The sequence below is a fragment of the Chinchilla lanigera genome, unplaced genomic scaffold (assembly GCF_000276665.1).
Source record: "Chinchilla lanigera isolate Chin_1 unplaced genomic scaffold, ChiLan1.0 scaffold00029, whole genome shotgun sequence".
NCBI classification, from domain to species: Eukaryota; Metazoa; Chordata; class Mammalia; order Rodentia; family Chinchillidae; genus Chinchilla; species Chinchilla lanigera.
The window spans coordinates 3,739,910-3,757,572 of NW_004955430.1; the positions used below are offsets into that span (position 1 = coordinate 3,739,910).

The following is a 17,663-nucleotide window of genomic DNA, read 5'->3' on the forward strand; positions in this document are numbered from 1 at the left end:
GGAAATGAGGGCCTTTGGCTATGCTTATGTGGTAACATGAGGAAGCCAAAAGCCCCGTGCTCTGCCCCTGCTGTGCCTGCACCTGCTTAGTGACATTAGGTACATGCCTGCTCTTCCCAGGGCTTGCTTCCTTATCTCTAAAGGGAAGGTGTTAAGGAGCTAAACCCTAAAATGGCTATGAGATTAGGAGTCTGTCCTACGAGTTTCCCCAATCCTGCTGCTGTAACATTGCTGCTTCGTGGTGGCAGAGTAAACAAGAATGACCTGGCAGCCTGGGCTTGCCGAGGTGAAGAGGCAGAGCCATGATGAAGCATTCTGTCCCAGGCTGCAACTGCACTCACTGCAGGAAATGCGAGGAGGTGCTGGCTTGGTTTGTAGGAGGACTTTCCTTTGAGTTTCCAGGGTGTTTGCAGACCCCATCAGTGACTGTTGGAGGGAAACCTAGATCAGCTCTTTGTCTATTGGAGGCCAAAGCCCAGGCCAGCCAGGAAAGGTTGAGGCTGTAAGAATATCAGCAGTGAGGTCCCAGAGAGGCTCGAATCCAGGGAGCAGGAACCCTGGAGTCAGCATATGAGGTCAGAGCAGCGCCAAGTCCTGGACACAGGAAGCCTGCCTGAAGCCTGCCCATACCGAGTCAGAGCATTAGAGTAGGGGCAAGGCTAGATCCCCAGGATGAGCTGAAGGCATTCGGGGTTGGAGGCTCCCTCTGAGCTTGCTGTGGAGGACAGAACAGAGTCGGTCCCCAGAGTGAGCAGAAGGGTTGTGCTCTAGCTAGACCCAGCATTGGTTCAACCCAGCTGTTGGTACCATTCACACATTCTGGCTCCCAAGAGGCATCTTACTTGAGTCTCTCTGAGCCACCAGGGCTGCCAGTCTTGAAATGAGCAAAACCCCTCTGCTTCTTAGAGATTTTAAGCCTGTCAGTAGTTGGCTTCCTCCCCCAGAGTGTAGCACAGGCAGCCCTGGAGACCTGCCCCTCTAGCAGAGAGAAAAGGCAGCGATAAGCTTAGGCCCAGTTCTTCCTCTGCTTGTATGTACCTTGCAGGACCTTAGCAAAAACAGCAAAAGCTCTGAACTGCTGTTTCATAGCAAGCAAAATGGGTGCTCTGCTTCCCCTTGGGTAGCTGTGAGGAGCAGAGACAGCAGTGGAGGCTGGCCCTTCCAATGGCTCAGTAGGACGGGTGCCGGCTGTGTCATCTTCACCGTTATTCCTGGCCCCTTCCCAGAGGCCTGGAGTGAGGTCTTACCAGAGCAGATGACACTGTGTGCTCCTTTCCTTGCGGTGCCCAAACCCAGTGTTTGCCCTTTTCTGCCGTTGCAGCGTCAGTGTGTCGAATACGCCTTGAAAGCTCGTCCCTTGCGGAGATACATCCCCAAAAACCCCTACCAGTACAAGTTCTGGTACGTGGTGAACTCTTCGCCTTTCGAATACATGATGTTTGTCCTCATCATGCTCAACACACTCTGCTTGGCCATGCAGGTAAAAATGGAGACAGCTGTGGGGACCAAGTGTGGGCGTTCTGCACAGCCCCGTTCACCAGATTCAGAGGGTAGAGTGCTGCCCTCTCATGAGAGGATGGGTTTGATTTTCTGATGTTATTGTGTGGCAGAGTCCTATTCGGGCTGACTGTTGTTACGGTAGATGTTTAAGATTGCTCCTGTGGTTGAGACTTCTGTACAGCGTGACGGCAGGTAACATTTCCACAGAGCGTGCATGTGGTCCTCAGCTCCACGTGGGCCTTCTGTGGCCAGAGAGTGGGTGAGGACCAAAGCTCTGGAGTTCAACAGGCAGGCACTTCAATCCTGGCTTTATTCCTTACCAGCTGTGTGGCCTTAGAAAAGTATTTAAATCCCCTGAACCTTACTTTCTTTATTGGTAACATGGGGCCATCCATTGCACGTACCTCAGAGATAAGATTTATGCTGCACTGTTAACGTCAGGCACTTCGATCTGGGCCCAGCACACTGTAAGGCCCAGTGTTCAGAAGCAAAACCTAAGTCCCGTTCCTGTCTTCAGGGGGCTCCCAGTATGGGAGGGGGTTCTACTTGATGAAATCTGGGTTTGACCTCAAGTACTCTGGTTATTTCTTGCTGACATCAGAGACAAGTAACACAACTCCCTTGATTTAGCTAAGTCAGAATACAGCGTGGCATCAACAGCGAATGTTTTTGGAAGTTATGTTGATTACTAGATATTAAATTGGGACAGGAAGCAGAGACCAAAGTTTAGATAGATGTAGATTTTGCCCAAACTTTAAGAACTCTCCATGCCCTCTGGAAAATGGGCCTAAAGACAGACAAAGATATGGTACCTGGCACTTTTCTTAAGTTAAGAATTCTTTATGAATGAAAACAACCATGTGATAGATGGAAAAGTTCAAAGTCAAGGTAATACTACTGTCTTTTATGAAACATAGCCCTAAATGGCATCAAATTTATCCCTAACAGAATTCCACCTTTATTCATAGACATTTTGATGGTATTTGTATTGTGCCTTAGCTGAGGGCCGGACTATAAGCTCTGCCAGAAGAAAGGGTGAATTCCCCTTACCCTGTGCTTAGAAAGTAGACATGTTCCCCCCACCCCCCATCATTCAATCATCCTCATCTTGTCACAGACCCCCTGTGCTTTGTGAGAGTTCATCGTGATGCAGTACCGGGCGAACCACCGGGAGATGGTGCTGCCAGGCCATGCAGGGTGCCCGTAAGGGCACAAGGGGCCGGGGAGCCACCGTTTGTGAGGGTATGAGACTGTGGCCAAGTCTCTGAGAACTGTATCTCTGTCTTCATCCATAGCACTACGAGCAGTCCAAGATGTTCAATGACGCCATGGACATTCTGAACATGGTCTTCACTGGGGTGTTCACCGTTGAAATGGTTTTGAAAGTCATTGCGTTTAAGCCTAAGGTAAGTTGCTGAATCCACTTTGCAAAGGCTATTGCTGAATCACTCCAGAGAAGCACCCACTTCCCGTTCACCTTGTGTTACTGAATTATGCTAAACTGTTCAGGCTGCTAACTGGGTTACCATCTGATAATATTAAAATCTGATTAGGGCATTTGTGTGCATATAGGAAAGTAAATCTGCAAAAACAAAAGCTCATGAAAACAATTCTGAGAAAAAAAGAGGCGAAAAGTGGGAATTTGTGGGCTGCAGACTGTTTTGAAACCCGATTTTGTTTCTAGACTAGCAGGTATCATGCCATCTCAGGAAAACCTGCCTCACGGTATGAGCACTGGGGAAAATGTTCTGAGAACCATCAGCAGGAGTTTGACCCTGATTTCCCTTTCAGATTTCTAGCATGGGGACTTTGGTTTTTGTTTGTTCCTAGTCTTACAGCAGCCTTTTCACCTTCTGTGGAAAGTTCTAGTACCAGTGGCAGTCCTCTCACAGTCATAGCATTTTTTTGTTTGACTTAGAAAACTTTCACTTGAGTTTAAGAAAGTGAAATATAAAATATGTTCTTGTACCTGGGCTTAGCATGATGTATCTCCTATGGGAGGGAGGGAATCCAGTCCCATGCTATCTGAGGCTGCATTGTAACAGGCAGTGTAGTTCAGTGTTGAAGAGTGTAATTCTAGACTGGACTGATTTATACCTTCATTCCACTCCTCACTCGCTTAAGCAAGTCACTTCACTGCCCTGTGCCTCAATTTCCTCACCCAGAGCGTGAGGATACTGATACTGCTATTTCCTGGGGCTGCTGCGCAGAGTGAAAACTTACTATACCGTGGTCGGTGCTTAAGTGAGTGCCCAGGATGAGGAGCCTTGCTGTAGTCTGTCAGCTCCTGCCCCTGTGCCCACTCCCACCGCTGTCATCGTGAAGCAACAACATCCTGTCATTCTAGAGCCCTAGACAGAGACGCCCAGCCCAACTACTGTGGGGCTCTCAGGCCTCACGTCCTTCCTAGCCCAGACCCACTCTCAGAGTAGGAGAGTGGCAGAGCCCAGCACCCCAGGTATTTGTTATCTGCGTGCAACAGATAATTAGTGCTGTTATCTGCAGCAGTAGTGTAAGTAAGGCATAGAGTAAGAGATGAATGGTTTCATATACTCCATAATTACATGAAATTCTAATTCCAAACTGTTCCTTTCTTTAATTCGAATTAATTTCTATGCAATCTTTGTCAGATCTTTGTGGACCAAAAAGAAAGGACATTTGTAAGTGATTAACTGGGGTGATTGCAGTGGGGTCCAATTTGGCACCTTATGCATGGCCAAATGTTACCTACTGTGACTTGTCCATATCTGCAAACATAAACACTCCCTCCTTTTCCAAATTCATCTCAATCTCCTTTAAGGCTTTGGTTTGCTTCCCTCTTACCTTTACTTCTTTGAACAATATTTGTCTGAGCTGATGGAAAAGGTTGCAGAAAAAGAACATGAAAAGCATTTGAACAGGGCACATAGAACACACCGATGGAAGCTTTCTCAGATTCCGTGTGCCATGGCTTCCTTTGCTTGGTGACTAAGCTCTACAGTTTTTGAAAGCTTATTCCAGGCTGAGGAGAAAGTACACACACAGTGTGTGAGTGTGTAAGAATATACCGTCTATGCATGTGTATGTGTACAAGAGCATTTGTGCCTGATCTGTGTGCACTTGGTGTTCATATGCATTAGTATGTGTACATGGGCGTGTGTGTGTGTGTGTGTGTGTGTGTGTGCGCGTGTGCATGTTTGTGGGTGCCTCCTCTAATAGGCTGGTGCACTGATACAGTAGAGCACACTGCTCAGCCCAGTAAATCTCCAAGCCTGGGAGGAGAATTCAGTGGCGTGTGAGCAGATGGGTGATACCGAAGGGAAATGTGTTGCTAATTTATAATCAGTACTGAGAGATCACAGTTTTTAAATGGGTGGTTTCCGCCAGAAATTGTGATGTTTACCCTTGCTGGCAAGGTATTTTCATAACAAAAGATAGCCTCAAATTATAATTAAGAGAATTTTTAAAAGTACTACACCTCTGCACTTGAACACTGTCTGTATGTTCACCAAAGCCACGGAAAATAGGTTCCCGGGTGTGCAAAAACAATGAATTCACCAAAAATCAAAGCTCTTCTTGAAATCTTTCCTGACCTTTTTTTCATTCTTTTTGGTGTTCATAAGCCATGCCCAGGCAAAGATGCTCTTTTACAGAGAAGCCCCTGGGACCCTTCTGTCGTAGTCAATGGGCTGATTAGGCTGAGGAGAGATGTTGTCAAGCCTGCAGAGGGATGGTGTTCCAAGGAGGTGGCCACGTGGGACATCGCTGTCCCCTCAGGAGAGTCTGTATCTCTTTCGAGTTGTTCTGTAGCAGGATCTCTGAGCACTGTGTGGGCACACCTTCTGGGAAGGCTCGGCATCTTCTCTGTTAAGAAAGATGGGGACTGCAGTTGTTATATAAAACAAATGCACAAAGTGAAATTAGACAAAATCCTTACTGGTAGGTGAGAAGGCATTTCAGGAGGCAAGAGTTTAAAACATTTTGGAGATTCTTGCCCCTGGGCACTTCTGTATATAGGGGAATCTAACTGAGAAATGAGATCTCATCGTAGACAGCCTATTTAGAGGGAAATGGTGCAAGGCGTGTGGGATGGGTTTCCCCAGCACCTACAAGCAAGAAGGTTGGGGAGGGACCGAGGTAAGAAACCCAGCACTGCATGCTTCCACAGTGGGCAGGCAGTCTCTCTTCATGGGAAGGGTAGGCTTTGGTCAGGCAAGAGTAGAAAGTGATGAGAAAGCATAGAGCAGAAGAACTGGGACCAGTCAAGCAGGCTGTTTAGTTTATTATGATGAGTACTGCAGGGAAGATCCACCAGTTGCAAGTTGACCTGTGTACTCTCTCTACATTGCGCTTTCACCTAGGAGTTGGCCGTGTAGCCATAGGATTTTGAAAGAGGAGCTCCAGTGGTGCAGTCGGGTAGGATGCGGTATTTATACAGGACTTTGAAAGTAGGCTCTAACTCACAATTTAGGTAAAAAGACAAGCCCTGTTCCTCTGGCCTTTGCCTCCAATGCTCCCAGCAAAAGCTACTAGAATTGTCCAGAGAGTTTCCATGCTCCAAGGAGGGAGATTCAGGAAGAAAAGTCTTTTGAGAAGCATTGGTGGTTCCTTAGTAAAGACTGGTGGACTGCAGAAAGGAGTGAGTCTATGAGCCTGCAGGTACAGCTCAGCATGAGATGTACTGGCTTTTCTATCACAGGATATGAGGCTGGAGCAGGGTTGCCGAAGTGGGGTACATTTCCCTATAGGCCCCCACCTCACCACTGGAAAAATTCACCCTAGTTAGAGAGCTGTCAGTTGGCACTGTAGATCATCAGTTGGATCAGGCATTGGATCAGGTCTAGCCACGCTAGAGATTGGTAAATGATCTGGTTGCCATGGTACATGACAAAAGGCAGGTCGATTCCATGCGTTTCTTCAGACCTGCAGGTGACAGTGAATCCAGGCAGGAAAAAGAATCTGGACTTGCTTTTCTTTTTCCCATTTGCATCCATTCTACACACATTGCCTCTTACCTTGTGCCTAGTCTAAAGAGAGGAAGAGCGAAAGCCCAGGCTCTGCCTTCCAGGGGCCCACCACTGGGCGGGAGACACATGGACGGTCAGTCAGAATAGGGCTCTTAGAATAATGGAACTTCTGGCGAGACGCCCTGTTCGTCTGGCTGATAAAGTTAAACATCCAGAGTCAGAAATGTTTCTGGTTAGTCCATGTTGTTACCTGTGGCTGACTTATTTGGTCTTTTCAGTACATGGAGCTATAAAAAAGAAAAGTAGATAGATAGATTTGATGGCTGATTGTGCTTGAAGGCCCCAGCTTGAGAGTTGAGTTGTAGGAGAGCGTGCTCTTATCAGCTAGGAGGAGAGGCTGGAGATGTGTTCGGAGCCCGGGGCTTATCTTGTGGTTACCCAGACACTGTGTATTGTGCTGTCGGTGAGGGAAGTGTGGGGACTGAGTCACGCTCACTTGACAGCGGTTTTATTAAATAGGAGGCTGCTAAACGGGGAAACAGTATGTGGGAAGAAGGGGAGGGCTGGCATTTTCTGCCTCCCCTGGACTCCTGTCAAAGCCACCTGGTCAGAGCCCTTGAGTCCAACCACCTGCACCAAGTCAAGCTTCCTGTCACCTAGACTAGGGGTGACAACTTTTGGTCCATGAATTATTAGGAGTTTGGCACTATTTTGTGAGTGTGAGTGATTTCTGAGAGAGAAGAGGGGAGAGGGAGGGAGGAAAGGGGCATACAGACAAACAGACACAGTGAGATTTCCAAAAATTTCTAGGACCCAAAAGATGTGCTAAACTCTATAAGGTCGATTCAAAAGGATTTTACCCACCACAATGACCCAGAATTGCCTCAGTGGAGAACTGCTCACTTACCAACTGATCATTCAGAGAGTGGGTATTAGGAGTAAAATCCCAAGCTGAGTGAAGGACCGATGTCCACTGCACACGTGCCAGGGCTGGCTGCTAGTGAATCCCACACGGTGACAGGAGAGTCAGACACAAAGCGTATGGTACAGACAGGGCCGCAGTAGAGAAAAAGAAGGATGTTTAGTCTTTACTGCTCCGTGAGTACCCTGGAGGTCTAGTGGCCAGTTCTGACGAGGAATTGGATCACAGGAAAAGCCTTCCTTCCAGGAGAGGAGAGGATCACTGTGTTCGCTTTAGCTTCTGAGTTGCTCTTAAGTCTACAAAGATAGGGAAGGGTTCTACCTCTCCGTGTGTGTGGCACTGCTGCCTGTCAGAACTGTCTGTCAGCGTCTGCTGTAATATACGGGACTGTGGAGGACCCAACATGCAGCCCTGAAGGCTCAACCCGTGCGGCTGACCTTCTCACTAGGGGAAGGAAGGCGTGTGCTCCATTACATCCTGGTGCTAGCTCTTTTCCCGACCTCTGACCCATGTCACATGTCCTGAGTCCATAAGGGAACGCACTAAGACTGTTTTAACCCGTGGGTTATAAGTTTTTACATCTTCTTGTTAGACTTTCACACACAGATCATCGGGTTTGGTGTGCACTGAGGGAGTGCGCTGAAGCCTTTTGTCATGATCTAAGACTGAGAGAGGGTTTGGGAGAGTGGCAGTCAGTGAGAAGCTGGTGTGAGAGAGGCGCCATGATTGTCAGGGGAGAGCGGCTGCGTGGTCAGAAACCACACAGTTGGATGGGGAATCTCATGTTATTTAGCAAGAAATTAAAACAATAAATGGCCCGCGTGTGATAACTTCCCCATCAATAGGGGAAAATGATTAATAGTAAGTAGGATGAACACCCCTAGCCCAGTTATGCAGACAGTCAGCACACCCACATTTTCTGTAATATCAGGAGTGGCTGTGGGTCTGTGGAGGCTTCCCCTGGGCCTGCATTTGATCACTAGTTCCCAGGACTTGACACTTCAAAGTACCTCCTGTTCTGTTTTTCTTAATATGACACTAAATGTACCCAGTTTTAAGCATGCTGGGCTCCTCTTTATGTAACTCAGACCTGGCTTTTTATTTCCAAAATGTGCTCTGACTTTTTGAGAAGAAACAGTTGGTTTATAGACAGTCATTGACCTTGACAGTCCGTCCCTGGCAACCAGAGCCTCCTGGCGCTGTGTGCATCCTCCTCCACCTCTGAGGGAGGGCTTCCTGGGGTGCAGACAGCAGGCATTAGCTTCGCACTGGCTGTGCCAGTCCCAGAAGGTATAAAATGTACGGCAGCTACAAATGAATCTTAGGGCTCAAGTGTGCAGATGTTACACAGTAGAACTGGCATAAGATACACAGACCTAAAAACAAGAACCAGGGAAAGCTGGATGACCAGCAGGGCGCAAATTAGTGGAGAAAGAGACATCAGTATGTGCCGCGCACTAACTGGACTCAAGGCTGTGGGCTAGATCCTGGTTTGGTGGAAGTAGGAACAGAGCTGGCCATGCAGCGCCCTCCTGAGAGGACATTCAGTGTAGTGGACCTGCAGAGGTTAAGACACAAGAGAGACATAGACAACATGATAGAGTGTGAGCAATCTGGACAGGCCAGAAAGTTTTCATAGAGGAGCTGGCATCGAGCTCACCTTGGGGGGGTGCAGATAGAGTTGGGGTGGGAGTGGGGGTTAGGTTTGCAAAGGCATCAGAGGTGGGGGAGAGTCTGCTTATGTTTTTGAGAGATGGAGGGGAGTCCTTGGCCCGGAGGACTGAGAGGAAAGAAAATAGCAAGAATTGTGGGAGAAAGAGCCTGCCGTCCGGGGCTTCTCTCAAGCACAGTGGCAGCCTTCGAACATCCTCTTTGTCCTTCAGTACTTCTTGCGCTGTAGAACCTGCCTTGGCTCCCCTGCCCTGGGCCCCCACTACCATAGCCACAACACTGGAACCCGGAGATCCACACAGTACCTCCTTTACCTCCCTGTCTGCGTCCATCAGAGTGAGAGCTCTTTGTAGACAGGGTCTTGTCTTAGCCATCCTGACACACGGCAGAGCCTTTGAAATACTTGCTGGACTGGTGAAACAGAAGAGCACAGAAGTGAAAAGGTGTGAAGGATCTGCTGATGGTGTCCTTTAAGGGAGAGAAGAGAAGTGAGTAAGTGGTTGGGACCCTTGGAAGGAGTCAGCCTGGTGAGCATTTGGATCAGCACACTGGGTGCTAGGCCAGGGTTGCCCTGTGTCTGCTCAGACTGTGTATATATGTGTGCGTGTGTGTGTGTGTGTGCGTGTGTGTGTGCGCGCGCGTGTGAGCGCACGTGTGTGCATGTGTGCACAGCCACCCTCTCACACGCACAAAGGTCCACAACTGCCCCCCTGTGCCCCTTTCCAGCAGTGGACAGTATTGTTGCCTCCCCTCTGGCTTTCCCACCCCACCTGGTTGCCATGGGTGCTGCGGGGACTCGGACATGTCCCAGTGTGATCCGTGTGATGTTTCATTCGTACCTGCTCATAAACGTCTGCCCCCGCCTGCTCTGTCCAGGGGTATTTTAGTGATGCCTGGAACACGTTTGACTCCCTCATCGTAATCGGCAGCATTGTAGACGTGGCCCTCAGCGAAGCAGATGTGAGTATGCACCCGGCGTGGCCTGCATCCTCTTTCCTCTGTCTGCACATTCTGCTCCTTGCCCTGCAGTGACATCACCTGGACAAGTCACAGATCCCAATGGCACTTGGTCTGAAACTAGGCATTTCCTAAGGAAAGCTGGGGAAAAGACCTTTTAGCATAGAACCTTAGCCCAAGGCCTTTGCAGACACAAATCACCTTTGAATGCTGGCTTTCTGGCAGCACTGACCCCAGGAACTAGTAGGTAAGGTAAGATAGGGCATCTCTAATTGTTTTTATTTGCTGTGTCAGAAGCAGTAGCCAAAGTAATGTATCTATGACATATTTGTCTTAGGGCAGTTTTTCAAGTAGCCAAGTGGCATAATGCTAGAATGTTCCCCTTTGATAACACTGTCCTTCTCTTCTTTTTTCCTGTTGTGCTTCCTCTCCTCTGTGGCTTCTGAATGCTTGCCCTAACAGCACTATTTCACTGATGCATGGAACACTTTTGATGCCTTAATTGTTGTTGGTAGCGTCGTTGATATTGCTATAACTGAAGTGAATGTAAGTAGCAAACTTTGTGTCCTATAATGTGATTGTTTTCATTAAGTCTGCTGTAGAAGAGATTAGAAGCCCCACCAGTGGCTGTCTATACCCCTTTCAAACCCAGACACAAATTCCTTTTAAAGGATGGACAGTTTCTTGTCTCATCCCTCACCCCATGTCCACCCCCTTGCCCTGAAGAGGTGGAGAAGTAAGCATAGAATTGCCATTTTGGAACTAGCATCTTGATCATATTAAAGCTTTAAGAGCTAGGCCTTAACTGTGTGAGTATAGGGACACTATCCCTGTCTAGCTGTGTGACCTTTGCAGGTCACCTGACTGCTTTGTGCCTTAGCTCCTCCAGCTGTAGAGTGGGGTTAATAACGTGTGCCTTCGCACCCACAGTGATTCTGGAAAGGTGTAGGGAGGAGCCACCACAGCTGGGCCCAAGCGTGTGGCTGCTGCCACTGCTCAGGTCTTCCTCTCTATCCTGAGTCTGCTCAGAGTCTGGCTGGTGGCACTGGTGAACAGCCAGGCTGTAGCCCCTCAAAGGGTGGGGCCCATGGGACCAGGGGAAGAGGGGCCTGGGGGGGACAAGGAGAAGGCCGTGCTGCTTTGCCACATGAAGTCCAGTCATGATGGAGGGCTCGTGTTTCATAGCTTGGTAGGGGGAGCAAGGCACTCCACAAACATTCTGAGAACCCCTTCAGAATGCAGCAGCTTGAGAAGGAAGCGTATCTCCCACCCACTCCTCCTGCCTGACCCATGCTTCACTGAAGACCCCAGGCAGGTAGAAAGGTCCCTGTCCACCTGCTCTGGCCCCGTCCACAGCAGCTCTTCGTGGGTCTCCAGTGCATATGCCCTTCGAGGGAACAAGCAGAACCTGGGGAGGGTTTGCTGTGCGGTGTTGGCTTCTGCTCCATGTTGCCAGTCCAGCCCTGCCTCCACCCTAGTGCTCTGCCCGACTGACATCTGTGGGGCTGATATTGTTAGGTCCATCCTGGTGCCCAGACAGCACATAGCAGATGCCTATAGTGGAATCCCTTCAAGCCCCATAGTAGGGCCAGGCTGATTCTAAAACGTGAATAGTAGGAAAAGAAACAGCCTGACTTGTGTTATGGGGATAAGATGATATGAATATTTGTGAAACTACTTGCTGAAAACGTCAGGGAGGTGCAGTACTCTTATGAGGGCAGAGTTTCTCCTAAGCAAGTGCCATGGACTGTAAGATGCTACCATGTCCATAAGGGTATGATTTAAGGCTCGTCACACGCAAATCCATACCGTGCCAAGATACTAAAATGGTTTTGTACTAGGCCTACATGCACACATGCCCCACCGGCCTCCTTAAGCCTAGACTTATGCAAATTCTACTTTATGTGAAATATTCCATAAGGCAGCTGTAAAATTGCTATTCATGATATGTAAATGATGCTTGGTTATAAAATGATCTGGTTCTAATGAGGAAATAGCAGGACCGTAACTCTCCCAAGTGAATGAACAGACATCTGCCCACCTGATCAACCACATACATCAAAGAATACTTACAAACTCCAGGTCAGAGACAGCTGTGGTAGAAATGAAGGTACAATAGCTATCATCCCAGCAGGTCTCCCTGGGCGGCTTAGTCCTTGAAGAAATGGGCAGCTGGAGGGTATAAATTCTTAGTTTCTGGGTGCCAGGATGTGGCCAGGGTTTGTTTACACGGGGACACCCAGCTTTCTCATGCTGCCCCACTGCTGGCTGGCGGGGTGGCACTGGTGCACCCTGGGTAGCACTCAGCTTCCTGGCTTCCTCACGTGTGCTGAGCGCCGGGCCTGCACCTCCCACTGCACCTGTCCCCTTCGGCCCAGCCTCACCTGGCAGGGGCTCAGCGTTGTCCTGCTTCACTGTGTTCAGGAAGGGGCCAGGTCTGCCTTGAGTTTCTCGTTAGTACTGGGTATCTGTACAAGGTGGGCTTTCCTGGGGCCCCTCCGTAGCATTCAGTTAACCCCTCAGCATCACACCTTTGAGCTTCCCCACTCTCGGCTTTCAGTCAGTGACCTTCTCCCCGCTCACCTGTACCCTGAGACCAAACGCTCCTTAGCCATGGCCTCATGCCAGTCAATAAAATACCACCTGAGGAAGCCTCCCTGTTTCTCTGCTGGGCCCAGGGACAGAGGCAGTGCTCAGGGCCACCTGCTCATTTATTTCATCTTTCAACACATGTTCGCTGGACATCTACCACTGGTAGGCCCCGGGCTCGGGAGACACCCAAAGATTAAGAGAAGGAAGACTGGCTACTCTTAGCCTCTTAGAATGGGACTGTTGACCCCTACACGCTCTCCTCTCCACACGTGTGGAGCCCCCGGGGAGCAATGCGTGTCACGTCCTTGGAGGCCTTGTCCCTTAAGCTTCCAGGTCAGCTGAGCATGAGCACCCTATGTCCCTTGCTGGCTGGTTTTAGCTGCCGTACAATCTTTTTCTTTGCAATGTTTAACCTTCTATGCTCTCTCCCCTCAAACTCTGTCAGCCCTTCTTTTCTGTTGCCTAATTGATTTTCATGTTGGTTTTATTTTTAGAAAATTGTAGCGGCAAGTATATATAAACATATATACGGTGAAGTTGTTAAAGCTAAAGCACTTCTGGAGACCGTACACTTGTTTTGGTCTCCCACATTTGGTTTTCACGGTTTTTCACAGGATGTGCTAAGGATTGGTCGTGGCCATCTAAATTGTTTCCCTTTCCACTCATCTCGTTAGGGCCCGACCTCGGGCCTCGTTGGCCAGTCACTCTTGGCTCTGTGACTTGCCAGCAGTCTTCAGGAACGAATTATTTGGCCTGGAAATGAGAAATCCGGCTTGCATTTGTTTTCTTTGCACAAAACATCAACTGGGTATGGCAGCACACGCCTGTCATCCAGCACTCAGGAGGCTGAGGCAGGAGGATCGCCATAAGTTTGAGGCCAGCCTGGGCTGCATAGTGAGTTCAAAGCCAGCCTGAACTACAAAATGAGACCCTGCCTCAAAAAGAAAACATTTTGGATGGCCCTTTGCATTGTCCTGCTCGCATGCTCACCCAGCCCTCTCCATCCTGCTGCCCTCCACATCCCCACCCTGCCTGTTCCTGGTTTGGTGACCCCTTCACACTTGGTGAGAACATCCCCAAGCTGCTAAAATATCGGATGGCAACTGGCAGGCTCGCTTTTGCTCCCTCTTTAATGCCTGTTAGCTCTTGGAATGGTGAAATGACCTCGCAACTGTTTTTCTGACCCAGAGATGGCTGTTGCCGAAATTCAGCCTTCATCCATTGTTCTTGTTGCCTAGGAGACAACATATTTGTTTGCAAACCAGAGCTACCTTGTTATGACTTCTCCAAGAGCACCTGAAACATCAGTAAGGGCTCACTCTCGTGACCCAAGAATTGTCCCTGCCTTAAGAGTCACCGGTTTAGACCCGGCCACTGCAGCTTCCCTCCACTTCTCGTCTGGGGCCCATGGCCTTGAGGCCCCAACCCCGTGTGCTAGCCTTTCCCAGAACCAGGGCCAAGCACATGACCTGTTGAAGGAGCTACAGAGGCCATCTGTTCCCAAGTCCTGAGATGACAGTGGGACTCTCCTGGTTGAAAATGGATCACCCAGTCCTTTGAGGCCAATTTTGAAAAGCTACTTAGGGATCAAGTCCTTCTTTTATTTAGTGTCCCCTCCGGGAGACCTGTGGGTGACCCCAGAGATGAGCATTGTGTTAGCTCACTGTGTCTACCTCTGCCCTCTGCCAGCTGCCTTCCTTCCCCAGCCTCCTCTGTGCCTTGTAAGGAGCATGGAGATGGACTCTAAGCTCTTCCCCAAGTACTGAGCCCTCATCAGCTCCGAAAGACGCCACTGCTAAGGTGTAAGCCGCTCAGAGTGGGCTTTTCTAGTGGCCCTACTCTGATGGCCACTCGGCTGAGAGGTATGAGAGACCGGCTGAGTACCTGGCCTAGGTTTACCGTGAGCTAAGCAGGGCTGAAATTCTCAGCTCTAGAAGCACATTAGAATCACCCGAAAGCTTTTCATATTTTTAGAGTGCCGGCACATCCCAAATCAGTTAGGAAAGAATCTCTAGATGGGCACAGAGCATCAGACTCTGTTAAGGATCCCCAAGAAGTTTCACTGTGCAGCCCAGGAAGCGAGCTGCCCTGCCCTTTTTATCAGGCTAACATCTGCAGTTTGGGCAAAGCCATCCTCAGGGTCCTTCCAGTTTGGAAGATATTTTGGCAACTTGCACTTTCCCCCAGGGATGCCAGCGTCCTCCTCCCTCGCAGAGGTCCGCCCTGCACTGGCGCGTGGTGAAGGGTGGTGTCACAGGCCACACTTGGCGTGCATGCGGCGTGGTGTGCTGTTGGTTCTTCCCTTCTGTACTTGCATGTCATGCTGCCTTGTCCCCAACAAATGCTATCTCCTCCTCCTCTTTGTTTTAACAAGAGAGTTTGAATTTCACAGTCCGTGATGTGACATACTTCAGAGGTGCACTTTTAAAAGTGTACACTTGGAAAGTCAATTTAGCTGCTGATTTCATATACTGGAAGGAAAGGGGTCGTGAATAGTCTGTCATGGAGCAGGATGGGGTAGGGGGCGGAAGATGGAGGCCGGAAAATGTATCTTCCCAGCCAGAAGACCCCTGCGCTCCTACAGTTCCCACACACATCACAGGCTTCTCAGGAATTTCGCTGGAGGATGGTCTGTCTTCTGCACACAGGTCCCCCACACATCGGCAGACAGGGGCCTGCCCTGGGAGACACATGCACGCTCAGTGACACGGGCAAGAGTCGAGCCTCCCTGCATGCAGCTCTTAGGGAGAATGATGTGGGAGACGATGAGAACTTTGGAAAACTAGTCCCTTCGTTAGGTTTAAATGTTAAAAAGCATGATTTGTCCCTTTAAAGATACGTTTTTTCCTTTGAGGTGGGATAATGGAAGAGGAAAATAAAAACAGTGGCCCTGGGCTTTGATAAACCCACTTCAGAGTTCCCATTCTGGGTAACCTCAGGGGAACAGGGACCCCTTTATAACTCCGAGGACCTGTTCTTAAGTTCCGAGCCACGTGGCTGAATTTCAGTTGTTCTCTGATGGGTTCAAGCCCCTTATTTTCTATGAGTTTTATAGAATTTTCTGTTTGGTCTCAGGAGGTAGCTTTTGGTGACAGTGAGGCTTCAGAGCAGGGCCTTTCCTGCCCCTGTGTCCCCAGGGGAGGAGGTCGTCAAGCAGTGTGCAGATGCCCCAGTCTTACAGGCGTGCCATGTGGAAAAGCTTTTTGGAAGCCTCTAGCCAGATGAGCCTCTTTCTTCTCTGACAGTTCCCAGGGAGACCAGCCGCTGCAGTGGAGGTGACAGCACTGCGGGGGAAAGAGAGGCTATCATGGCCGAGTTCTGGTTCACTTTACTGTTTAAAGATGCCTCCTGGGGAGAGTTTGCCTCCAATGTCTTTACATTCCCTGAGACACTTAACACCCGGTAGGCGCCATGCTAGGCACTAAGCAGAGTGGGGCAAGGGCCCCTGCCCTCCAAGGGCAGGAATGAGGAGGACAGGTGAGCACCAGTCAGCACAGTCTGCACCCCAGGTCCCAGGCAGCACACACCCCGCCAGGCCTTGGGTAAGGCAGAACTGCTGAGGCTTGGGGCAAGCTGGTCCCATGCCATTTCCTCCCCACAGCCCTGCAGACCAGAGTCTGCTAATGTCTGATGTGGTCTGAGCTGGAGGTCAGGCAGTGCAGGCTTTCAGAGAGGAGCCAGTCTTTCCTCCTTGCGCTGGTCTGGCTACTCGGGTCCTCAGCAGCCCCATCAGAGACTGTGTTGGAGATGTCTGGCATCATGGGCTCACACGTGGTCTCCTGAGGTGTGTGGACCGCAGGCAGGGCAACTGTTGCCCTGCAGCTGCAATTCTGTCATGTGGGGTGAGGAGGATGGCCACAGTGTGATCAGCTCCTCCGACTGAGCCTAGGGCAGCAGAGGCATACCCTGTGCCCTTGTCTTTAGGGACACTAAGGTCTACAGTGTTACCTTTTACCAGACGCCTGTCAGCCAGGACGTTGTGTCCCTGGACATGAATTAGAAAGTAGTACTATGCCTGTCCCCGTGTCAGTGGCTGCCCACCCTCCGGTCCACTTCCAGTTAGAGCCCTAGCAGTTCCGCAGGGAGGGAGCAGGCCTATTGTCGGAAGATACTAACCACACACTTTTAGAAGGGGAGAATGCTCTCCTGAACCCCTGCTTCCTTCCCACTTCATTAATACATTTTTCAATCTTTGATTTCTTAAAGCCAACTGAAAGTGACAATGTCCCTGTCCCAACTGCTACACCTGGGGTAAGATCAGTAACTAGTCCCCAGGGGCGGGGCCTTTTCCTTGAGTTTATTTGACCATGTCGAGTTTTCCACTGGTTTTTCTGTATTCTCCATGATTGTCCTTCCAGAACAGTGTCTGCAGTGGTTTGCATTCATCATCAGTGTCCAGTACTCTTGACCAGCCCAGCGTTCTTCTCTAACACAGTAGAACACGTGGACATGCATGTGCTGTGTGGACGCAGTTTTCCAAGTCCTGTGTTGTTAGCATGTAACTTTTCCTTTCATATCATGCTTTTTAAGGTGAAAAGGCCTAGACACACATCTTCAGTTTTTACCTCTGTCACCTTTGCTTCTGTTGCTGTTTTTCTGAAAGTGTTGCATGTTCTACTTTCCATTGGGTTTGACCTCTCCATGATAACCCTTCAGAACTCTGAAGAGAGCAATAGAATCTCCATCACCTTTTTCCGTCTTTTCCGAGTGATGCGATTGGTGAAGCTTCTCAGCAGGGGGGAAGGCATCCGGACACTGCTGTGGACTTTTATTAAGTCCTTCCAGGTAAGAGCCATGCCCAGGGCTTCTCTCTTTGTCTTTGAAGACCATTGTAGGTCCGTGATTGTGCCACCAAAAATTTTAAACATTTAGTAATGTAGAAAGAAAATGCAGATACAGGTGTGGTGGGGAGAGCCTAAAACTAACCATGTGGGACTCCAGTAAGCAATTCAAGAGGAGGACATGGTCCTCCTGTGCCAGGCCAGGCTGTTGTAGCAGATGCCCAGATGTACAGGTCTGAAGGTAGCCTGTCAGTCCACAGGCCATTGACTTTCTGATGAACTTTCTCAGAGTTA

At 49.5% G+C, this 17,663-nt stretch overlaps 1 protein-coding gene across 10 annotated transcripts in view; it reads left to right on the forward strand.

The window, feature by feature from the left end:
* Cacna1d (calcium channel, voltage-dependent, L type, alpha 1D subunit) overlaps positions 1–17,663 on the forward strand; it is a gene marked incomplete at its 5' end in the record, with an annotated part of 346,833 nt that overhangs the window by 289,759 nt on the left and 39,411 nt on the right. For 4 of the 10 annotated variants that reach the window (XM_013515608.1, XM_005387373.2, XM_013515606.1 and 1 more), the window contains 4 exon segments: positions 1,322–1,480; positions 2,796–2,906; positions 9,916–9,999; positions 17,245–17,373. In XM_013515608.1, the coding sequence (XP_013371062.1) occupies positions 1,322–1,480; positions 2,796–2,906; positions 9,916–9,999; positions 17,245–17,373 (483 nt within the window). 10 annotated transcript variants of the gene reach the window in all.